At 41.5% G+C, this 24,987-nt stretch overlaps 1 protein-coding gene across 1 annotated transcript; it reads right to left on the bottom strand.

Annotated features, from left to right (window-relative positions):
• Positions 1-882: 882 nt before the first annotated feature.
• SLC23A1 (solute carrier family 23 member 1) lies at positions 883-23,126 on the bottom strand. The gene is made up of 14 exons (XM_063315843.1): positions 23,032-23,126; positions 21,111-21,233; positions 19,333-19,490; positions 19,137-19,225; positions 17,201-17,268; positions 15,233-15,414; positions 13,163-13,283; positions 12,198-12,354; positions 10,825-10,972; positions 8,738-8,843; positions 6,946-7,075; positions 6,321-6,464; positions 2,449-2,544; positions 883-1,499 (listed from the first exon to the last, which is right to left on the bottom strand). Exons 1-14 carry the CDS (start codon positions 23,122-23,124, stop codon positions 1,252-1,254), a joined length of 1,863 nt encoding a protein of 620 aa, XP_063171913.1. The 5' UTR covers positions 23,125-23,126; the 3' UTR covers positions 883-1,251.
• Positions 23,127-24,987: the final 1,861 nt, after the last annotated feature.

Here is a 24,987-nt window from a genome sequence, read left to right as displayed (position 1 = left end):
ACATTTAGAAGCTGTATAGCTGTAGTAGTAGTAGTAGTATGTACTTGAGAATATCGTAATGGGCATAGGGACTTGGGGCCTTCCACATGTCACTGAATCTCAGCCCCAGCCATCTTCCCACCATGCCAGTGGGGAAAGACGCTGAAAGGTTTACTGTATTTTGGCAATGCTTGGAGGGTCAAGTTTCCCATGTCCTCTTTTTGCTATTGAACTACAGTACTCAGTTCAGTTCAGATTTTCTAAAATTTCGGCTTAGGCTTCAGCCTTTACTGGTAGTCTCTATTAGCCAAAGATGTTAGTGATTGTAAAACACTCTTGGGTGTGTGTATACAGAAACAAAATTTGGTTCTTGGAATCAAACCTAGTTCATGTACTTGTGAAGCAAATCTTGAAGTGCTCTTCAGAATATCTTCCATCTATTAATATTTTAACAGAAGATTTCTCTGTGAGTCACCAAAGCAAAACAAATTACTGCTAAACCTCAATTTTATGGACCTTTGTTCAGCAGATTCTGAATGCAGTAGACAAAATTTTAGTTCGGACTTTACCCGAAACAGTAGGCAAAATTTGTTGTTTCTGACACAGCCTGGACAATTGACATAATTTGCTTCATTACACAGTTGACAGAAATTGACAGAAATAACATGACATAAATGCATAAGATTGGAGTTTACATACATTTGACTTTTATGGACACTGTTGTTGCCTCCCCCCCCCAAAAGAAACCTGGTCAATAAAATCAAGGTTTTACTTGTATGTAAGTATGAATGAATGCCACGTAATTAGAATTGACTGCAGTAACTTGGATCATACATGATTAGCTCCATCAGATCTGGGATGTAAAGATCTGGGTGACCACTAGATGGGAGCAAAGAAGGCTCCTTCTATCTTTTGTGTCTGCGATCAACTGGATTTTTGTAGTCCAGATCTGGTAAATATCTTCCAACTTCAAGCTGTACTAGTATCTGTTTCCCTTCTAAACTCATACTGAGTACTTACGAAGCAAAATGAATAAAGTTATTGCCTCTGTGTCAGTGTGTTTTGACAGTGCCTGGGTGAATTCTTAATCACATTTTTCTAACAGAGAATATGATATGTGAAAATAAAATTCTTGAATGGCCTCATGACTGTTCTCTGATGTGACTCATTGATCTTGACTGATCTGAGACATTTTCACTGGAATATTTAAATACACCTGAACTTTCCTGCAGTCTCTGTTTTTAACTTTTCATTGTACTGTGGAGAGCCCCTTCAAACCTTGGTACACATCCCTGATGCATCCACTGTATTTGACACCTGTTCTGATATAGCAGGATCTTTCTTTGTTCTTGACTTAAAACCTTTGAAAACAGGGCATACTGGTACATACTTTAACCAGGGAGTCCTTTTAATCACACCCATCCCAAATGGAAAATCGTAACTCTTCAGCTTTGCAGATTCGTCACTGCTGGCATGTGCTCCAGCCTTCCACTGTACTAAACCACGTTCCTCATGAGTCCCTAGAAAAGAGCATGTGTGTTATAAATCAGGTGGATTTGGAATAAAGGTTTCAATGATCCAATTTCTTCACAAAAGAAAGCTCTGCTAATAATTTAATATGAAGTACAGAAGTCATGAGATTAAAGAAACTTAAAAGCTGAAATAACAGACTGTTTCCACAAAGGGTGTGGTGGATTTGCCTGTGATGGGACAGGCAGTATTAAAAGGAACTGAAGCCTCTGCTTTCTGCATCCAATCCCATAAATGAATCAATTGGGTACTACATTTTGCAAATGGTTAACTAAAATCCTGGTGGAAAACACACACTTTGTTTTCAAAGTTTGCAATATGGTTTTGTCACACAATGAAGAACTGTGTGGCAGATGGGAAGTTCCTATCCTCAATTCCAGGGAGTTAGCCACGATGCCACAAAAACAACTTTGAATCTTCCAACCTCTTAAAATCTAATATGTTTACTGTAGCATAAGCCTTTGTAGGCTGAGAGGCAATTGGTTCATGAAAATCCTTGCCATAATAAATTTGCTAGCCCTTTATGATGCCACGAGGTAGTTACAGTATTAAAAGGCAAATGTTGTGGGACAGGACTGCAAGAATCCGTTTCTAACTTTTAGTGATATTCACTACATCTGCCTGTGCAAAAATTGTCAGGCTATTGGTAGGTTAAAATGTTGGAAGTAATCTGCCTCCTAATATATCTGGGAAAGCAGAAACCAAAAAGAAACGGCTGTAAATCCTGTATCTGTACATCTAATTCTGCATTTCCTGCCACTGCCATGTATGAGGCACTATCTAGTGTAGTAGCAGCACTGATGCAGAGACCAGGAAACACCAAATGATCAAGTATAGAGTATATTATTTTGGATGAATTTGGGGTTTCTCTAAGTCTGTCCTTTTGAAATATAAAATACAGGCGAAACCCTTCAAAATAATAAAGTGAAATAGGTGTACCTGGAACAGTGTTGTCCAGTATAAATGCAATGCTGCCCCCAACAAACATTTCTGTGGTTAAGAGCACTCTTAAGATCTGGTCCACTTCAGCAATGCCTACAAACAGCAATAATTTACAGTCCAAAATATGGTTGATATACTTCTGCACTTCTCAAATTTCTCTTCGTTATATCCCTCACATTGTTCCCTTTCAGAGTAGGAAACACTATGTAAAGCATAGAAAAGAAGCCATAAGCAAAGATACTAAATGCAAGATACAAGTCACAGGAAAAGGAAAGGAAATACAGCTAAGTCTGATTTAGTGAAACACTATTCCCTACACCTCTTCTATCTTGCTATCCTTATAAACCATCCATGCTTCCACCATATCCATCTATCACATCATACCCTGGCTTTTGGATGAGGATTCCATCAATTCCATCTAACCATGACTTTCTGGGTCTACCCCTTCCTCTTGACTCATTCACACTTCCAATATTTGTTTTGTGATTTGATCCTCATTCATGCGCTTCATATGACCAAACCACAATCACATAATTCTTCTATAATTGTCATTCACTGTTGCATTCACCACCCAATCTGTCATTTTACTACATGCATATCCTAAGCACTCCATTCCAACTGCACTTAGCTTTTATGTTCACCCAACATACTCGGATCTCAGTTCCATATAATAAAGCAAGCAAAGCAAAGAACAAACTCCAGACCATGATCTTATTGTCCTCCTGTTTGGCACATGCAACCTGATGGTATGTGGATCCAAAGCTGGATTGTTGTCAGAATTTATTCCTCCTGTGCCTGGACAAGCTACAATAAATGAAGTCAGGACTTTCTACTGTTGCTACTGCACAGAATGAATGCCAATCCACAATAAATGTGGAATTTGAAATGAGAGTGGCCATCTCAAAAATAAAACTCAGATTTTAGGAATTATGCAAAACTAAGCAAAGTCATCCTTCCCCTTAAAATACAGTTATAAACTTGGTTGTTTTTCTTTCATACACACACACACAAACACAAACATACAAACATACACAATGCTTTCAAGTCAGCATTGATTCCTGGTGACTGCCTGGACTTAGTCCCTGCAGTTTTCTTGGCAAGGTTGTTCAGAAGTAGTTTGCCCTTGCCTCCTCCCTGGGGCTGAGAGGGAGTGACTGGCCCAAGGTCACCCAGCTGGCTCTGTGCCTAAAGTGGGACTAGAACTCCTGGTCTCCCGGTTTCTAGCTTGATGCCTTAACCACTACATCAAACTGGCTCTCTATTTTACAAAGTAGCAAGTCATTGTTTTATTTGATATATACATTAAAAATGAATTATTAAAGTGGTTTACCCAACCTTAATCTGAATGAACTAAATAATTAGTTTTACTCAGGGGGAGGGGCATCACATAAATTAATTACCATTTCAAGGAGTCATAACACTGCAAAGTTGGAAAATCCCAGATATAGGTGAAGAAAAACAGCATTCTTCTAGTTGTCAAGCACAGATGCAGTTTTCACAAACACATACAACAAGTTGTAGAGGAACCCACTCTTTAATCAAACCACATCTATAATTTAACATTTCACATACTCAAATTTGTGACATGGTTTTCATCTTTTTCTTGGACACTAATAGTTCTACCATTGGTTTCAATTCTACTCTTCAGTATATTACTATCATAGAAATCACTGAAATACTCTTTCCAGTATTCCCTTGCTTCAGGTTCATCCCAAATAATTTATATTCTTAATTCCATTTACTCTGCAGAAAGCTCCTTGTCTAGCCCTCTTCAACTACTTCCAAATTTTTTCCCCTTCAAAATCTTTTTCTGCCTCTTAACCTTAACCATTCTTTGCTCTCTATTGTAGCTATCTTTTTCTCTCTATATAAATTCCTCCCCATTTTTACAGCAATCATTCTTTTATATTTATATGTATTTTTTTCATCACAGCATGTTTCACTTCATTCTATCCACATCCCTTTTGTGCTTCCCATTAGCATAATTTACACACTTCTGGTGCACTTCTTTTCACTCTATTCCAAGCAGGTTCCATATTCTCTTTTCTTCTGTCTATTCTCCATTCATTCTGTTGGAAGATTAATCTATTTCTAAACCTTTTTCATACAGGATTAGCACTTCTTCCTGTAGTAATTCTACTTCAGTTTGTTTCACATTTTTACTTAATTCAGAAACTCACTAATGTTGTATCCTTCACATTCTCTTCATTTTCATCATTGGCATTATTTCTTGACCATGTTTATGTATGGAAGGATTTATGCTTAAACCATGTATTCAGAAGACCCATTTCCAAGCAGCCATCATTCTCATCATTCTTGGGACTCCTAATGGCTCAATTACTTTTTCTGCATTCTCTTATCTTATTCCCACCCAGGAGAATAATATTTTCCTCTGAAATGCATGATTTTTCTCAAAGCTTTACTGGTTCTTTCCCCACCATTTGCTGGAATGAAGAATACAACTACCACCAATCAATGGTTTCCTACTTTCATATGTACTTCAACAGCCTAGATAACATCAATTCACACAAACTGTTTCATGCATAATTAAACCTTACTTCCCTGCATGTATTTATCAACTCCACTACACAAAATCAGATTACCTTCATTCAAATCTATTACATCTTTCCTTTTTCTGTTAGTTCATAGGCATACAATAGATCTATTTTTCTTTCATTTTTCATTTTTACTCCTCTTACATTCCAAGTCCCAATCATCTATATGCTATGGTCATTATTAGATGATCCTATTGATGTAGACTTCCCTCCGCCAGCCCCATCGTGTCTTTGGGCAACCAAGCCTTTCCTATAACACCTTTAATAAGATAAAGAAGGTGCAGACTAAGTTACCAGCTTTAGCTGTACCTGTGCCACATGCAGCATTCCCTGCTAACATTAAGAACAGGACCAATTTGTTTTGGTACATTTGGGCACTATGCCATGAGCATAATCAAACCCCAGTTATATCCCAAGCATGCTCACACTATTCTGCACAATCCAGGGTGTCTAATCTAGAGTCTCTTGCAAGCCAACGTATTTTTGCTGTATCCATTAACTTCCAGATGTATGCGATGTACTGACACACTGAGGAGGCCTCAAATCAGTCTGCTCTTGAATCACATTTTTTTACACTAAATCTGTCTGTGTAAAATGTGGCAGAACTTTAAAAGGGTTGTTATTTTAAGCAATGTTCACCTTATAATCTCATGGAGAGTTAGAGAAGCTGCAACAGAGGTTTTCTCCGAAAATCAGCTGTAAATCAATGTAAAGTTGAGAAGCCTGATCACACAGGGCAGAATTTCAGACTAGAGGGCATCTAGTCTAACCCCCTAGGCCACCGCTCAGTGCCTGATCTACAGTGCAGATTACAGCAAAAAAGAACATATTTGCATAGGAAAGTGTTTCATCGGAATCTGTTTCCTTGACATTTCCACCTGTCCTGAGTATTGGGTGTGCATTGGTGACAACAGCTCTTCACATATTTAAAGATGGGTATCATGCCTCCCCTTAATATCTTTTCCAGCCTAAATTATTTCTATTGTTTTTCATAACATTTACTTTCCAGACCCCTCACCAACCTGGTTACACTGTCCTTTTTAAAATATGGTGGGTCTCCCTCCCTCCTTCCCTCTCTTTCTCTTTCTGTTCAGTCCAAGATGCTGACTATGACATGTTGTGAGATGGCAACTAGGTAATGCAACCTGCCAGACAACCAACAAACAACCACTCCCAGCGCATTCGTTCAGAAGGATGGAAATGGTTCGGAGTTGCTCAAGAAGAATGAGGAAAGATCACCTCTACCATTTAACCCCAAACACTCTGGCATAATTTCCTATCTCCCTAGGCAAAGACCCCATGAGTTTTCAATACCTGTGTTGATAGCATTTGGACGTGAATCTAAATAGTTTGGAAGGGTAAGCCCAAAAAACATTGCAAAACCTAAGATAAAAAGATTGCGGGAGGAATTCATGTCCACAAACTGCAGATTGGAGAGACCCACTGCAGTGATCATACCTGTAGAAAGAAAGGAAGAAAACATTAGGAAAATGAATAAATGAATGAATGAATGATGCTTGGGAAGGGTAGTTAAGCCCAAAATTAAAATTTGGGGTGCAACAAAGACCATAAGAAGGATTTCAGTCTACTGATTTTCCTGGATGTGTTTTCAGCAGAAAGATCCCTGGGTTGGGTTGAAATCAGAACATGGTATGAAGGCAAGTCTTGATCTTAGAAATGCAAATTAGAGCTCTTGTATGGAGATAATTGCATTATACTGTAATAAACAGCACCGTGTTTTATGAAAAGCAAATATTTAGAACTGAAAAGCAGCAGAGGATGTAGAAGATTACTCACAGTTTCTTTTCCACTGGTTCCTCCCATTTCTGTACAGAGTTACAAAAATCCCATTGTTTAAAGTAAACAATACATTTCAACCTCACCCTTTAATCAGAGGGTTGCTGTGTCACTGAAACAGCTATTTCTACAAATGACTTACCAAACAAAGTGCAGAACATCCCTCCAAGGATGGGATCAGGGAGGGAGGCAAACAGAGCAGTAAACTTGCCAATGGTTCCTAAAATAAGCATGATTCCTGCACCATATTGTACCACTTTCCTGCTGCCCACCTGCATAGGAAAAGCAGCAGTATAAATAATCAGCATTATTATTATTATTATTATTACTATTATTAATTCTGTATAGCTTTCTTCTTCCCATGTGCTACATTGTTGCTGCCTCTATTCCCGTCTGGGTCATGATTGCAGGTACACACTGAGCCCCAAAGGACAGAAGGTTAATCTTGCCTTTGATAGCACCCGGCACATACAAGCTTTAATTCTGCAGTGGGATTCCCAGAGTTCTTTAGGGTGCCCCTCAGAAGAGGAGTAAGGGCAGAAACCCGTTTGTTTAGCACAATGATTATTGCAGCTGCTGTCTTTGGTTAGCCCAGCTGTAAGCCAAGCAAAATGGTGACACAGCCTAGAGGAAAGCTTCCCGTTCAAATCACAGGCTGGGGCCATTGACTGAAGCCGTGCTTAACACCCTCCTCCTGCTTAGCTGGTGAGAAATGATGATCCCACCAGAAGCCTTGTTGTCCCCCAGCTAGAAGGATCAAGGAGGGGAGTCTGCGCCTAATGCAAACCCTGCAGAGCCACTACCAGTCTGACTAGATGTATCTCGGTTAGTTGAATGCCTGACCTGATCCTGCAGTTCCTTAATTTTTAGAAGGCAACAATACTGTAACTTAGCTTCTCCAAAGATTGCAACAATTCTCCATGCTTAACAGGGCCTATGATACTCCATACTCCATACTTAACAGGCCTTCTCCAACTTGGTGCCCTCTAGGTAGCTTGGACTTCACTTTTCAGAATTCCCTAGCAAGGAATACTTGTCAAGGTCACCAGATCTCTGTTTGAAATCTTGGAAAGCTATTGACAGGGCAGACAGCTTTCTTCAGTCTGCCCTGTCAATGGCTTTCCAAGATTTCAGACAAAGACGTTTCCCAGCCCTACCCAGGGAGATTGCATATCTCCTTCATTCCTTCCTCCCCAATCTCCATATCCATGGGTATAACTAAACGCAATATCTATAAGCCAGAACATCAACAAGCACATAGAACTGTGTCAACAGTCCTGAAAGATGTCAACATCCACCAGATGTAGGATAGAAATGCACTGATCCTTTAACTGTCCCCTGAAATGTCTAAGAAGGCAATGACATACGGATAAGTGTGCAGACAGCTCCTAAAGTAGCATAGAAATCTTTCCACCTAATGAACTGGAGATTAGGAGATACTAATTAGGAGAGACTCTATCCACAGCATATCTCAGTGAACCACCACTGGCAAGTAAAGTAACAGAGCAGAACTGCCACCTTCTTGATTTTATTGCCTGACAGGAATAAAGCATGTGAGCAGCCTAATGCAGAAGGCTCCAGATCAGATCCATGACATCTGTACCTAAAGATCTCAGCAAAGACCCTGCATAGCCAGGGCCAGTTAGAGTAAGCAAGTTTTCATTACGTGGACAAATTGTTGGACCTAGTATAAAGCAGTTTCTTAGGTATCTAATTGGGGACTCAGAGATTTCCCCTTCTCTTATGAAACACTTGGATTGGTCAATAGTCATGTGACCTGAAACTCCAATGAAGAGGGTTAAAATCTGCCACTTGTCCTGCACAGGTGCTATGAATTTGAAGGCCTGTGCTTCTCCTGGAGCACAAGAAAGAAGCAGGCAGCTGTGTCCAAATCCATCAAAAGCCTAGAAACAGAAGATGCTATCCAACAGTACCTTGGTGATGCCCAAGACTCCAATGTTTGGGCTCGAGGAAGTAGAACCGTTGCCAGTGCCCAGCAACCCAGCAATGATACAAGAGATTCCCTCTGTAAAAATGCCTCTGAGGGGGAAGAAGAAGAAGAAAAGGGTCCTCAGGGGTTGCATTAGATTTTCCAGGTCTCTCTCCCAGCAGCGTTAGGGTGATGCATTTCAGCTGAGGGATACTCATCAAATTACAACATGAAGACCTTGTAAAACAGTTTAAAAGAATAACTGCCCAAAATTAAAATAAAATAAAAAGTAGGTGGGAGTCACTCGCTAGTTAAGCCAGATACAACATGCCCATTGTACACAGATGTGGCTGCCTGGTGACTTGTGATACTTCCTATCACCACTACAGTTCATCCTGATCCCTGACCTTGGCAGACTGAAGCCATCTGATGGTGAAAAAATCTGATCAAACCCTGCTTTGCCCCATCCAATATGACTTTTGTGGTAGTTCCTCCTGCCAGTCACAGCTCTTGTGGATGTCATATACAAGCAGCTGCCACATCCTGAGTTACTGGAAACATCAGAGGGATCGAGCACACAGAATCACACAGACCTGCTGCCTCCCCATTGGCACCTATAGAGATGACAGTTCTCTGATTAGATACATCCCTAAATCTCTGTGGACTGATGGCTCAACCAATCTTCCTGGGGTAATATTCCACCCCAGCTTGCTACACAAGCAATCCATTGGAGTTCCACACACCCACAGGATTCATCATTACCAATTTTGGATCCAACTGCACCACATGGTGTGCATGCACCTTGAAAATAAAAGGCCCCACTAGATTCTTCCTAGAGAAAAGCTTGAGTTAAATTCCAGCCAATCTGTAAAGCAGCCTGAGGTAGTGAGTGTGGTGTAGGAGGGCTAATATGCATGTTGTCTATTGACTTCATGAAGGATTTTCAAAAGAGACCCATGAAGGACAGACGTTTTTTCTCTAAATTTGACCTCAAGCATTAACTGCCTCTTCCTTCAGCAGGTACCGTAGCAATTAACAGTATTTTGCTTTCAGCAGTGAAACAAATCTGGTCTCCTGAAGCTGTTCCAAAGAACAGCCACTTAGACCTTCTGGTCTGTGTTGGTGGCCACGCTCACATGACAACCTTGACCAGGTCAATTACAAACCTCGCAGCTGTATTTGCACAATATTATAAGCCTGGTTCCTTTTATTCTAGACTTGCAGCCAAGTGGGGAAATTGATTGTTTGGTGGCTGGCTTAATAAGTTCTGTGAACCCAGCCCGTTTAATTGTTTACAGTTCAGGTAGTCTGTGAACCAAGAGAACAGGTTAATATGGCAACCAGTTTCAGTTGTTCTGTGAACACACGCGATTCCACCAATACATAAAGCCGCCAGAGAAAATGCTGGGAAGCAGTTGCTCTTAAGGGATTGCAAGGCTATTCTTGTCACACACATTGACCTTGAGTAGATCTCAAGTTTTAATAAGTAAAACGAGCAGCAAAGCTGTTCTGTCTCTCATCAGTTGCACATCATTAATGTCAGCAATGAAATATGGAGGAGAAATGGGAAGAGCTGGGGCATTGCAAGAATTGCACCCCCTAAAATGTCACTGGAAGGTTGATCCACAGGCAAATACTGTGGAAATTCCGCATCTTGGAATGGTGGTGGTAACGTGACCCACATTTTCCACAGTCTAGAAAATCTTGGGACAGGGATCTCCAAAGGTTGGGCAGACTATGACAAAAGGAAGGGCTCATGAAGAGGTTACTGTGTTAATGAGGCAGTCTGCTGCCATAGTAAAAAAAGATTCTCAAAATCCTTGAATGTGTGAAGGAATCAGCACTTGAAGTGCACCAAGAAATGACCAACATTTTTTTAAAAAAAACAGCTTTACCAATTCTCCCCTTATGATCTGTGGCATCACAGAATGAGAAACCATTTCTTTGAGCACCCTAGAGCCTCAGCTACTGAAGTATCATCCTCCACAGTTTTTATAGAAGTGTGCTTAAAGTATAACATTTGTTTTATCGGTGAAAAGCAGGCTAGACATTTGGAAAGAAATAGATACCTCCGAGCTGGATGCACCCTACCTGTTGATGGCATGCACCGGTGGCGGGGGAGCCCCTGCAAGCCGGGCACAGGCATAATAGTCTCCGATGGACTCGATGATGCCAGATAACGTAGCACTGAACATTCCCAGCACAGCAGCCACAGTCACTGTGGGGATCCCCCACTGACCTGGAAAAGCAGACAACGCAGCAAGTGTCGGCTGGGCTGCAATGCTGCTTCTCTAGGAAGAGCAACTGTCAAAGTCTGGAGTAAAAATCATGAAGCCCAAATTCTTCTCTCTCTCTCTGTCTCTCAGTCACACTCCTATTCACACCAGCCCATATGAATTCTCTGACAAATAAAGCCATGCCCAAACCTGCACGCAGGGTGAAGCACAGCCTGAAACATTTCCAGAGTACAAAAGGTAATAGTAGTAAATCTTGAGTTTCTACCATAAGAGTTTCCAGACTTTTGTGACTTTCTAGCTCAGTGTTTCTCAACCTCAGCAGCTTTAAGATGTGTGGACTTCAACTCCCAGAATTCTTCAGTCAGCCATGCTGGCTGGGGAATTCTGGGAGTTGAAGTCCACACATCTTAAAGCTGCTGAGGTTGAGAACACTGTTCTAGCTGAAGGGAATGGCTCTGAGATGTTTGTTCATATCTCTGAATTTAATTTTTTCCCCCAGCATCCATGTTAGGATGGAATGAAAAGAGCAAAGACAGTGGAGGTAAGAGTGTAGATAGACCATTTTCCAAATGTCCTTCGGGAAGCCAAATGGGAGCACTGAAGGCTGGAAGAGATGTGAGAGACTTTCCTTTTCTCCAGGTCCATCAAGTTTTAAATTCCCACATGCAACTCAAGCCTTGGGATGCAGGTGGTGACAGGAGGTTCTTGGGCAACCTAAGGCTATCTCAGGAGAACTTTCTCTGCCATTCAGACAGTTGCTGGAAGTGCCAGGTTGCACAAAGAGCAGTAGCACACCAAAAGGCAGCAACTCCATCACTGGCTGAGCTTCCCCATCCTACTAATCCATGCATGTTGAATAAGCCACAGCTGGCTGGGCTCATACTCCACACCAAGCCACAAAGTGTGTTTTACACATGACTGAGTTCACACAGCATGCTAAGCCAAAACCTCAACAGCCATGTTATGATGTAGCCCAGGGGGAGATCTCTTCCATGGAAAAGCAGCGTGTAGGAGCAGAAGGGGATAAAAGAGGGGAGTTCCTGCCCATTCTCGTGCAACAGGCAAATAAAAGAGAAAGAATAACAGGGAAAGTGGGATTGGGGATAAGAGGGCATCAGACTTGTTGATAGTACAATCCTTTGGGGCTTAGCATGTCATGTAGATGCACATCACATTGCCACCTCCCAAGATTGTTGTCAGGTGAAGAGAACTATAAGGCCAACTTACAAGGGTAGGGAAGGCGGAACCAAGGTGCTATGGACAAGATTTCTCCTCTAGCATCTGTTCTGGCCTTGAATCCATAGGCATTGGCATCGCGGGGAAACACATCTGTCACTGTCAGAATGTAACAGAGCAGCCAGACCACCAAAATGGCTAGTATGATCTGAAGAAGAAACACAGGCAGAGCACAACAATCTCCCAACTATACTTCCACAGTAAAAGTAAGTCAGAAGGGGGGAAGTAACTGTAGGAAGAGAGAGCACAGGTTTCTAAAGTATTGTCCAGCTACTCCGTGGTACCCTGCCTATTTTTCACTTTCATGACTTCTGTGGACCACCTATAGTCCACTTCTGTGAGTATTTACTGCAAAATAAATCCTGCAGAGCTGAGCGAGCTTTATTCCTGGATAATTGTCTAGAATTGCAACTTGAGTATTTCAAGGGAGAATCAGAAATTCCAGTTTTTCTGCTAGACTATAAATCTCAAATGCCATGTTTTGAAGTGATTTCCAGTATAACTTTTGGTTTCATAACACAACCAAAACAAACTTCTGTGTTAAGGATCTCTTCTACATTCTTCCTCCTTCACTTCTGAATAATTGCGCACAGTTGATTTGCAGAATCTTTTAAAATCTCCCTCCTTGTTATATTTGGCCCCATTTTAATTAATTCCCAATCCCTCCTTTGCCCCATCTTGCCTTCTTGATGCATGAGGATTTTATGGGAAGTTTCTGAGTCAAATGACCTTTATCATGGATAAGAGAGAGTACTGCACATGAATGGATTATTCACTCATTTTCAGAGTAACCATCTCTGCAGGGGAAGAATAAGACTGTGGTAACTGAAAGCTGTTCATGTCATCTAATGTAACTGGGGAACATGGCAGGATAAAAATCAGCAAATTCTGACCAAATTGTGGGGGCCATACGAAGTGTGCTCTGTAAGATGATAAATAAAAGACAATCTCCTTACTGGAAACATCTTGAAGATCTGTATCCGGACCAAAATGCAGCCTTTCCCATATTTATAGCCAGGAAGGAGAAAGGAAACATTTCTTAGGTACTGAGCAAACAGAACAATTAAAAAAATAGACCTGTTCGAAGGAGAGAAAAGACATGAGTGAACAATTTAGGAGCAGTTTGATGCAGAACTGACCCTGCGGTCAATCCATATGACTTCAAATTCTATGTATTGGATTATCTCTAGGGAGTTATTTATCATGAATTTAACATTATCTAGGCATTTCCTTACACAACAGCCTTCCCCCAGCCTGATACCTTCCAGTTATATCAGGACTATAACTCTCCAAACTCCAGCCAGCAGAGCAGCAGCTATGCTGATTAGAAATCTTGGGAGTTGTTGTCCAAAATCATATGGAGGGCATCCTGCTGAAAGAAGGTAGTTCTGCATGTTTAATAAACAACCAGTTGGATCAGCAGTCTATACATGAACTGGCCCTGAGTATGTTTTGGTTTAACCATTTCAGAAAGCATTTGGTCTAATTTCCTGATTTGAGCTAAGTAATTTCACAAATGTACTTCATTCCCCACTACCACCAAGTCCCAAAACTGAGACAGTGTGCAGACCTTAATGTAGCTTCTTTGTGAATTTGCATCTCACGACTACGTGACATTTTCCAGGGCTGTATCTAATCTCCATTAATTGTAAGGGTACTTAATTGCATGTCATTTTAGAGTATATCAACATTTAAGGTTTGTTTAAAATAGCCTGAGAGCCAATTTGGTGTAGTGATTAAGGCATTGGGCTAGAAACTAGGAGACTGTGAGTTCTAGTCCTGCCTTGGGCACAAAGCCAGCTGGGTGACCTTGGGCTAGTCACTCTCTCTCAGCCCTAGGAAGGAGGCAAGGGCAAACTACTTCTGAAATCTTGCCAAGAAAACTGCAGGGACTTGTCCAGGCAGTCTCCAAGAATCGGACACAATTGAACGGATGGATAAACAAACAAACAAATAAAATAATAATAATAATAATAATTAGCCTATCCCAACCAGGTGTTGGACTACAATTTCCAGAATTCCTAACAAACTTGGCTACCAGACACACTAACTGAGAATAGCAGGAGTTGAGGTTCAGCACAGCCAGGGCTACCTGGTTTGGGATGGCTGGTTTAGAATCGGCTTTCCTCTTCTGACTGTGCTAATATGTTCCCTGTGTCAGCACTCAGCATCCATGGGCAAGGCTGTCAGCAGCCTTGGAATATTGTTGCCCCCACCACTGCCAGATACACCTGGAGAGGCTGATGAGCTTCAATCCAGGTCCAGCAGCATTCAGCTAAGACCTGCTGAGGTCAGAGCAAATATATGAAAACCACATCCGTTGGACTTGATCCCAACTCGGAAAACTGTCAGTGCTGCCACCAGGAAAAGTTCAGTGCTCTTCTTCCTTCCACAACATTTTCCTCCAGCACTTGCTCCCTTGCCTGTTTAGAGTGACAGAATCACAGTGAACCAATTGGTAAGTATGAAATGCAAATGTGACTGAAAGGTTTATAATTTCCACTTGTGTGTTCTATTCATGGCCTTTTAAACTGTGAATTATGGGTGGTTTAGCCACCAGTACTCATATGTAGGTTAGTCCCACATTTGAGTGTCTGTAAGAGAATTGGGTCAGTCTACATGCATTTGTAAAAATCTGTGGTCTTCCTTTGGTCATACTATGCAGCAGAACTGCAGAGCTACAAACCCCTTAGGAGTAGAGGCCAAGATACTGATAATATTCTCACCATGCCGCCGTCCTGTTCTACTGATCATGCACACTTATACCCATAAGTGTGCACAAGCCCAGTCTTTCTGAAGATCTGAGCTGCTGGCGACCAGCCATCTAGAACTTCACTCCCTGCTTCACTTCACTTGGCTTGGTCTGGCAGTAGAGTGAGGAGAGGAGAGAGCATCTAGCCAACGTGCCAGTTTGTCTCTCTGCAGTTCATTCCTCTGAGATCCTACAACAGTCCTGCAACCCTACAGGTTGTGCTCTACTCTCAGATCAGTCTGACACTCTGCTGTAGTGAAAAAGGAGTGCCTACAATGCGGCAATGCCCCAGTGTGATCCAGCTCTGTCCCCTGCTGCTTGGAAGACGGAGAGACCTATTAGGGAGACAGTGGGTGTGACTGTCAGGGGCCCGATGTAGCTGAGCAGGGCCCCCGGAACACCCACCAACCCAATTGCCACCTCCACAAGGCTGGAAACGATGATGGCTCCTTGGATCTAGGGCAGAAACAGGAAAAGGGTGAATTTAGTTGGCAGAGATGCATTGCAAATACTGTATGTTAGCTTGACCAGCGTGGCTGTATTTCACCAACACCCACGATGTTTGTGATAATCCTAATTTAGGGAGGATCGTCCTCTATCTGAAGACATTAGACGTTTCACAGATTGACTGATTTCTGGAAGCCTGGTTTAAGAGGAAGAACCATAAGTAGGAAGAGCAAGCAGATGCTTCGATGTTGGCTGTGAGCTGTGAGCTGAGCTAGCAGACTAAGGAGGCCAGTGAGGTCACTTGGTTATCCTCTTCCTCTCTCACTATGGTAAGATGAACAGCTTATTTTTAAAAAAAGCTGGAAATGTTTAGAAAATGAATGCATTTTATTACAATCTTCATTGTCACTATCTGAGAGATGCATAGCTGGCAACTGTAGTTAGGGCAAAAAACTGCGTCTGCACTGCTTCCTTGCAAGGTTTTATGTAACTTTCTTAGCCTTACACATTAATATACCCAAGTGGTTTGGGTTGGATTTTTTTTTAAAGAAACATTTTTGTACAAATTGTATCCTAACCTGCCCTTACTCAGTCTGCAACCTTAATCCCCAGCATTAGGGCAGCAGAGCTCCGCTGGAGGTCTTCCAGCGAGCCCTGTATTTAAGATCCATAAATCCCCCCAGCTGGGCCTCCAAATCTGGGTGCTGCAACAGCCCAGTGTCAGTGCTGCCGTTTCTTCCAGCCTGGGGCAACAAATGAGAAACTGGTAAGTCTAACCGAAGGGTGTGCACTTTCCTCAACTCGAAGGCTATGCTAGGGTTTGCATGGCACCTTGAGGGTTGCGCTCTGGACAGGGAGAGCCAGGGTCTTGGGATTTTAAGAGGGAATGGGTGCCTTAAAACACAGAAAGCCAGTTAAAGCATCTATTTTCTCCCTCAAAACCGAATTAACTCCACCCCCCACAATGTGTAAAGAGCCCAGATTTTAAGCCCCACCCACTCTGAGAGCCATGAAAGGTATTTTGATGAGATGCACGTAGGGGCCCTGACACTTGCTGCATCAGTCCCTTCCAACTAAGTTTACACACCCAAAAAATACCCAGGCAAAATGGAAACCCTCAGGCTTGGTCACCCGAGTTCCCTCCTTGTAGTTTGTAGTTCCCCCCCAAAACATACTAAATATAGCTCAAGGCCTCATAATAGGAGACAGTTCAGGCAATAATCTGAAACCTTAGTAAAAAGCACGTTCTAATTGTTTTATCTTGCCCAGCATACCATCTAGATAATGAAGAAGAAATGGAAAAAGTTGAAATCTGATACACACGTCCCTGGATGGGTATGGAAAATTACTTATAAGTAACGTGATCATATTTTCTTGGAACAAATAAAGGACAAACCTGAAAAAGGGGCAAATCTGAAAGAAGTTCATAAGGATACAAATAATAATAATAATAATAATTATAGTTTATGTTTATAACTTTGCTTTACAAAGGAAAATTCAAGAGCAAAACCAAGAAAATAAATAATTAAATTAAGTAAATCTAAAAGATAGCTTTCTGAAATAAAGGACTGTCCTTTATAATAAAGGATGTGTGGTCACTGCACTTACACGCAGAAGTATGAGTTTCCTGCCATAGAAAAAATATTTGAATGGTATAAAGAATTCATCCGCTTTATTTCCCACTGATGACTATTAGCCACTTCAGCTTTAACAGGGCATGTACTCCCTGGGTAACATTTTTTTTCCTGACAAATGGGGCTGGGTGTACCCCTGAGAAGGCTGGGGTCCAACTTACTTCTCTTATTCTTGGTTGCCATATATGAGATGTGTCCAGTGGTAATGTCCAGTTGCCATAGATTTCTTCTGCATGAATTAATCAAGAAATCAGGGGTTAAAGAACACAACTAGACAATGAATTTTCTCTTTTAGGAAGAAGGTAACCCCATTCCAGAACAGTCTGAATCCCAATCAGAAATAATAATGTGGATATGGGGCAATTTATTTCTTCCCCCTGCATCCCATTTATTGACATTATACAACTACTGAGCGAATTAAATAAAATATTACTGAAGATGGAAAAAAATGGATGGAGAATGTTTAAGATGGATGATTGCTGGGAGAAGAAAGGTGATGGATAGAATGTGGTACGGAATAAGCATTTGTTAAAAGAAGCAAAAATAGAATGTATAAAAGTGTGCTTCTCCCCAGAATTGACAGTTGGGTATGCCAGGAGAAACAAAGGTAAGTTGAATGCAGTGAGAATGGGGTCCTTAAGAAGTATGTGTAGTGACTACCAGTGGGGATCAATGGTGGACTTATTGACTGCCTTGCAAGCTCCGTGAGTCGATTCGGCAGCGTGGTGCTTCTTGAGGCTCAGGCAGGATCTCTGGAGCCCAGAAGTACTCTCTGGATCAAGGAGAATCCAAGGAATCATCCCATCTGACCTCCAGACAGCTGTTCCTTGCAAGTGGATCACAAAACAGTTCAGCGATCGACAGGTGAGTGGAGCAGCTGGGAGGCAGGGCTGGCATCTTTTCCAAACCACGCTGATGCTGAAGTTAAGGAATGGAAAATTAAGTGACCAGTGTAAAAGAAATGCTGTGATGTGGTTTGGTCATATAAAGAAAATGAATGAGGATCAAATTTCAAACCTAATGTATAAAGGAAGAGTGAATGGGTTGAGAGGAAGGAGAAGACAGAGAACACCTTTGTCAGATGGAGTTTATGATGGCTGAAAAAAAGCACCATAGGAAGGTATGTGACCATGATAGAAGCAAGGATGTCCACAAATAGAAAGGTATGGTATAGTGAATGGCTTGGTATGGACTAAATTTAGCTATGCTGCTTTTTCTTATTTCACACATTTAATGAAATCTTTGGTTTATAATTACTTACTTTTTGCACTCTGCATAACATAGCTTACCCCAAAAGGGAATGGATAGTTGTATCCATGCCTCAAGATGGCTTTGTATGTATGTATTTTGGACTACTATGGAGCTTCTACATGCTATAGCTTCCAAGGCTAAGAGTAAGGAAGCCTAGGAATTCTAATTAAAAAATCTGGAAGGCAACCAGTTGGTCTACTATGACATTAGAAAAAGTGAGTCACCAGAGGCCTGCCTTGGAACTGTATATAATTCTATGAGTAAACCTGTTGGTTTCCAGCAAGTTTTGGAGCGTAAATTCACTCAGTTAGGGCAACAGAGGATGCAGTACACCTCAACCTCAGCTAAGCCTCCTCCCTAAGCTTTACCTTCATATCTGGGAAGCTAAGGCAGATCTGCCTAGCTTTATGTCCTGACAGTGTGACAACTGCCTCACTCACAGAGTGCACATTTAATGTACTTGACGCTGTTTTCCTTCAAATATCCATTTTCTCCCCAACTTTTCTTTTTAAGCCTTTGGGGCAATAAAAGTTTCTTGCTCTTTCAAATACATGTCAGAATTGCAGAACTATCAACTTTACTTCTGGGATGCTGCTTTAACAAACAGAAAAAGAAACCAGGAAATTTTCTATGGCAACATAATCAGGAGATTGGTGAAGTCCTCCTCACTGCAAGGCATGGAATCACAGAGGATATGCTTCTTGTAGACAGTCACAGTCACGTGCACAGAGCATATAATATATTACCATTTGAAAAACTACTGACTTTCTTCACTCAGTGAAAGACTTCTGAAGATATTTCTGCTCTAGCTCCTGTCAACTTTCAGGCTCTCCAAGTTTCAGTTACCTTCTGGAGGACATTTCCATTTTTCCAGGGCTAGGATGGATTTGGCAGGAACCAGGAATGCCAGGGCACTGGCTTGAAACAGAGGAAGCCTGCCTTATGGAAGGGGGGAAAAACCACATAAATTCAGTGCTACCATCTCATAGCACATTCTCTCCCCTGTTATATTCGCCAAGGAGGCAAACCGGGTGAACCGTACCTAATGCCCACAGTGCTTTGGATGAGGGTGGTGATGCCCACACAGCTGAAGATGGTGCCAATAAGTTGACTGATGGTGTACTGGTCCTTCCCGACACAGAGAGATTCTGCCAGGAGGAAGGGAACAGCGATGGTGCCACTGAAACATGTCAAATAGTGCTGCAGGGAAGATTAGGGTGGAGAAGGTGTCAAATGAGCACATGCAGTCTCTAAGCTGACACATGTGTGTCACCACTTTGGGATTCAGCCATACATTCATTTGTTATATGGAAATGCTGTAATTCTTACAACTGAAAACATAATCTGTTGTTCTAATAGGGATAGTGATTTTCCCAAATAGAGCTGATCCTGTCCCTGCAAAATATTAGTCAAAGACATTTCCTGAGAATTCTGTGGCCTTTCTTTCCGCTGTGAATTCAGTGCTGAGGGCCTGTAGGAGCACAGCCAAAATGGGACCACCAACGTGCAAAATAGAGGTCCAGTGTCATTGTGCTTGGGAGTATTCTGGGATTTATTGAAATGTGAACCTTCTTTTTTAAAAAAATGAAAGGGGCAAGAATGGTTTTTCAAATGCCCAAATGCCTTTCTCACAGTCACTTTTTGCTCTGTTTGTTATAAAATATTAATGCTCATATTGCAGTGATACTGGGCATTAGAGGTAAACACCAAATGGGGGAACTGTTTTGCTTAGAACTCAGAATAAACCACCATGCCCAATTATTTCAGGTCAGCTACTCTTCAGTAAAACTGAAACCTTAAATGGAATGTTTTGGTTGATCCTGGCTTCAGATTAAAGAAAATCTGGGTGAGGTGAACATGGGGTTCTCCTCTTCCCTCTTTGTATTTCAGCTGCCACCACCGACAGGCAGCACAACATATCACACCACACCTAGCTCAGCGTTCCCCCCCACCGCAATTTGTCCCACATCTTTTCTCCCTCCCCTCAGCTGCCTCCCCCAGTATCCCCGGTGTGAAAAATCCCACCAGCCTGCCCCCCTCACAATCTTCCAGGTGCCTCCTTCCCACCCATCAGCTGCCTCTGTCTATATCTTAGAGCATCATATCCCACTGGCCTCCCTGGCTTCCATCTTTCCAGCCCCCTCCCCTCCCCTCCCTTCCCTTCCCTTTCTCCTTCCCTCAGCTACCAAAGCCTTTGCTTCCTGCCCCACCCTGAATTATTTCTGCCAAGGGGAAAAAAAACAGGCCCTTTTTGTTCGATAAACAGCGCAAAGCACCTGGAATATGCATGGCTTCTTTGGGACACAGACCACCTGGAACCACCTGTCTTGTGCAGAGCATGGGGCACACAACGTTTTGCCCATCCTTGTTATAGCTCCATTATTAGCACTGAGCCAACAGACGGGGTCATAGTCTTGGTGGCTTTGTAGGGGGTGAAGCAGCATATGTGTCTTTTCAGTATAAAATTTTCAGATTTTGTTTTTAAAAATGCATCAGAAATAGATGTATGAAAGCATAGTCCAAAGGTGTGATTGGGGTGCAGAGTTCTATAGACGCTAATATTGCAGAGATAAATGAACGACAGAAGTAAGATGCAATCACCATATAAGATTTGTGGTCAAGGTACGACCTGTACCTTTTCAACAATGGCACCGTTGATGGGGGAAAACCCATAATAACTTCTAAATACTTGTAAACAGGGACTCTGCTTTGTGGGTGGAGAAACAATCACCATGCCAATTATTGGTTAATTTAAACAAGGATAGGGTGGGGGGAGGAACAGCAAAGGAGCCTGGATGGAGCTAAACCAGTTTGTTATACCTGAAATCCCAGGAGAATGCAGAGATACCATGGGGGTGCATCTTCAATTGTATAGATCATATCAAAATTCTTCTGCTCATGGGAGTTTGGTGAGGCAACATAATTCCCATTTGCTGCTTTTTGCTGAAAATGAAAGAGAGCCATTGCACATAAAGGAGAAGGCTGGGAAGACTTATGTTGTGGCTGAAGAAGGTGCCATGATAATCCTTGGGTGTGCCACAGTGAAAAACAATGAACACACTGTCTCCATACTTGTTATAATCTCACTGTACTCAGCAGGATGTGGACTGGCGTGCTGAGATTCACTGTAGGATCTGAGATAATTACCCATTTTGTTATTCTTACACTTGACTTTTTTCTCTGTTCTCGCTTATGAGAAAAATGAGAAGTCCAGCTTGGAATCCAAGTGAGGAGGAGATTCCCCAGGAATAAAGAAAGGCTGTATCTACTAACAAGAAGAACTAGCAGTAGGGTTAGTAATACCCACATCCTAACAGTGACTGCCACCTCTTGGACATCTTTGAAAATTCTGAGAAAATATGGAACCCCCACTCCCCCAAGAGACTGAAGACAATGGGGGCTCAGTTGCTGGTGTGTCCTCTGAGTCCATGACAAAAGTATGACCAGGGGCTTATTCTGCAGACTGCAGTCATGGAGGAACTCCTAAATTCTCAAAAACAACTTTCCTCAACCTGGAACCTGCTGGACATGTTGCACTACAACTTTGCAGTTGGCTGGGGTTTCTGGGGATTGCCTGCATTATAGCTGGAAGCAGAAGTTAGGAAAGATCCAATTAATCATGCTGCATTTGGAATTGTATTCTGCCTTATCCAACCATGACCTTTTTTAATATTCCCGGTAATAGTGTATTTCCTACTGCAACTTCCAGACTTTCATGAAGGATATCCTAAGTTATTCTAAATGATTTGGCATAATAATAATCTTTACTTCCGTCACAGAGGAAGACTAGAGAGCCAGTCTGGTGTAGTGGCTAGGGACCTAGGCTAGAAACCAGGAGACCGTGAGTTCTAGCCCTCCCTTCGGCATGAAAGCCAGCTGGGTGGCTTTGGGCCAGTCACTCTCTCTCAGCCCAACCCACCTCTGAGGGTTGCTGTTGTGGGAAAATAGGAGGAAGGAGCATTAGGTATAAACACCACCATGAGTTGATCAAAATAAAGGTGGGGTGAAAGTCTAATAAATAAGTAAATAAATAATAAGATCAAACTATGTCCACATAAGAGCTGGTAGAAAAATAAATACAGGGAGACTTGCTGAACATTCTGTACTTCAAGAATCACATCCTCTACGATGTTAAATTCCAGTATCTCACAATAACTAATCCACCGTGAACATGGAATCCAACTTCAAAGCACAACATTAGTCATTCCTCACTGCTTCCTCTAAGCATTCCATGAAAAGTGATGTGAGTGCAGAGCCAGACATCTCCAACTTACTTTTCCAAGATCACAATCAGATATACTACATACAAGCAACTATCCTTGAATACATTCATTCCTGGACAATGGAGGCCACATAAGATGAGTGTGATACATTCACACCACGTTTCAGGAAAGTCTACAAGGATTCTGCAATGAATTTGGTATCTGCCCATTGATCTGAGAACGATCCGTGCGTTTTGAATGACACAAAACATACTGACGAATAGCATGTCTGGCCAAAAAAGTAACATTAGAACTCATACGATGTCAAATTGCCCATGTGTCTCCATATGCAGAAAGATTAATCGTGTCAAACTTCTGCTGTATGGAAATGACTTTGAACCCATGTCAGGCATGGCTTCATGGCAGCCTGGTGTTGCTTCTTTCTTGCTAATATTCAGCAGAAATAGCCTATCATTTCTTTAAATTGTGTTTAAAATCTGTGAAAGAATAATGTTATCCTTTAAGAATAATAGATTTACCTCGCAATGAGAAGGGCCTTCGGAGTTGCTTCCCATGTTTGTACAGAGCAAGATCAGGCTTTCTAAAGGAAGAGAAAATGTGATAACAAGCATACTTATCACCTTGGAAAGGACTTTAGACAACACACCAAACAAAGCCTGTCAATCTGTAACTGGAGCCATTGGCTGTTGATTCATACAATGAATTGCATGGTCTTGAAAGTTCACACTTCCATGAGAATATTACTGTGTGAAACTGATTGTCCCCCACTTTTAGTAATGATAGTTTTCCAAAGCTTTGTTGGCACAACGTAAGAACAGAGTTACAGTATAACTAATTTGCTAACTGATTGTTTACATAAAAATACAACTTAGTGATATATAAGGAACATGGAATCAATATATGGCAGCCTGTTGGAATCTACATTTTGGAGAATATCTCAGTCAGCACAGTAACCATTGGCAAGTCAACTTGCATGTTAGTATGTCACCCAGCACATCGTCACCTGTCTGACAATCCTTTCTTTAATTTAATCAACTATTGACACATCATCCCCCATGTTATATCATCGCCCTCTTCTGAATTATAATAATTACAATTACAATAATTCAACAATCCCATAGACTAATTTTAATCAGGACAAGGATAAATCAAGTCAGTTTTCATTTATAAGCAAACTAATATAGGAATTGAAAATTTGCTATGATCAAAGGTAAGTTAAAAGCTATTATTTATTTTACTGGGCAAGTTTGTTTCAAATGTGCAAGTTTTTAAACATTAGGAGAATTTGTCATGTATACCAGCCTACATGCACCAGCCTTACCTTCCTACCTTCTTACCTTGCCAGCCTCTCTTTAGCAACCAGACTGTTCTTGGAGAAGATTTTCAGTGCAAAAGTGCTTCCTCCTTTCAAGATTGTGACTTATAGACTCTTAGGGCTTTACTGTCTTAAACAGCAGTGCATATGTATGCAGAGGATCAGTCAGCATAATTGGCTTGCACTAGTGTGGAAAAGCCCCACCCACTACAAATTGGGGAGGAATTTAGAGTCATCTCCATGTGATTCTGGGATGGTGAAATGATCATGGTAGTGCTGGGTATAAAGAACATTCCTCCAAAAGAAAGGAATTCCTGAGGAATTGTAGAAAATGGGCAAAATCTATTTAAGAAGCATTTAAAAAGCAGCAATTCAAAGAGTTGTGGCACCAGAAGGATTGGTTGGTAATTCTAAATAGAACATGGAAATGACCAAAACACAGATTGCCATGTAGAATGCAATTGATTTGCACAACCATCTGATAGAAAAAGATACTTTCTCCCAAATTCCAAAGAAAGCATATTTTGTTCATTTTATGGTGGTGGAAATATCAACAGGCATTCTGCCAACAGTTACGTACTTCTAGAGAAGCCATTTTTCTTCAACTGGCACAGCTACCTTTCTCCCTGTGACTCCCCAATTCCTTATCTTCCTCCACCCCTGGCAGTGAGCCCAGTGATATTTCTGAACAAATATATCACTACTAGAAATTGTAGATACCTGCCCAGAGATGTAGAAATCTACAGAGGGGTATGTATGTCTCCAGCTGCAGAATGGTTTGTTGTAGTTGTGCTATTGCTATTTCAAGCAACACAAGGAAGAAAAAATTGCTGTGCTATTTGGAAGTGTAAGTAGTTTAATATAATCATAACTGTAAAAAATATCCCTCTACTGCTGATTAAATAGTTTAAGCCCTCTCTAATCCATGTGTAAAGTTTTAGACAATTGCATTTTATCATTCGCTCCTTGATCACCCTCTGTGTATTGATCTGGACAAATCCAAACTTGTTTGGTCAAACTGCCTAGTCCGTACCAGAGAACCATTCTGAAACTCAGAAATGCCCTTGATATAATTTCAAGCCATTCTGTATAAGGCAACAGCCTTCTGTTTATTTTAGGGGTCCAGTCTGAGTTTAGCTGAAAGTATGTTTCCTGAATT

Source organism: Candoia aspera, chromosome 1 (genome assembly GCF_035149785.1).
Source record: "Candoia aspera isolate rCanAsp1 chromosome 1, rCanAsp1.hap2, whole genome shotgun sequence".
In the NCBI taxonomy this organism is placed as follows: domain Eukaryota; kingdom Metazoa; phylum Chordata; class Lepidosauria; order Squamata; family Boidae; genus Candoia; species Candoia aspera.
The sequence above is the reverse complement of the archived record's forward strand: the minus strand, read 5'-3'. Positions and strand labels throughout refer to the sequence as shown.

Excerpts from the sequence above, each read along its gene's own strand:
- SLC23A1 (XM_063315843.1), bottom strand. The coding sequence starts at position 23,124 with ATGCTTGTTATCACATTTTCTCTTCCTTTAGAAAGCCTGATCTTGCTC. Across the intron at positions 19,491-21,110 it reads GCATTCTCCTGGGATTTCAG|CACTATTTGACATGTTTCAG; the intron begins GTATAACAAACT and ends TCTTCCCTGCAG. Across the intron at positions 10,973-12,197 it reads GTTCCGCCTTCCCTACCCTT|GTCAGTGGGGGATCCCCACA; the intron begins GTAAGTTGGCCT and ends CTGCTTTTCCAG.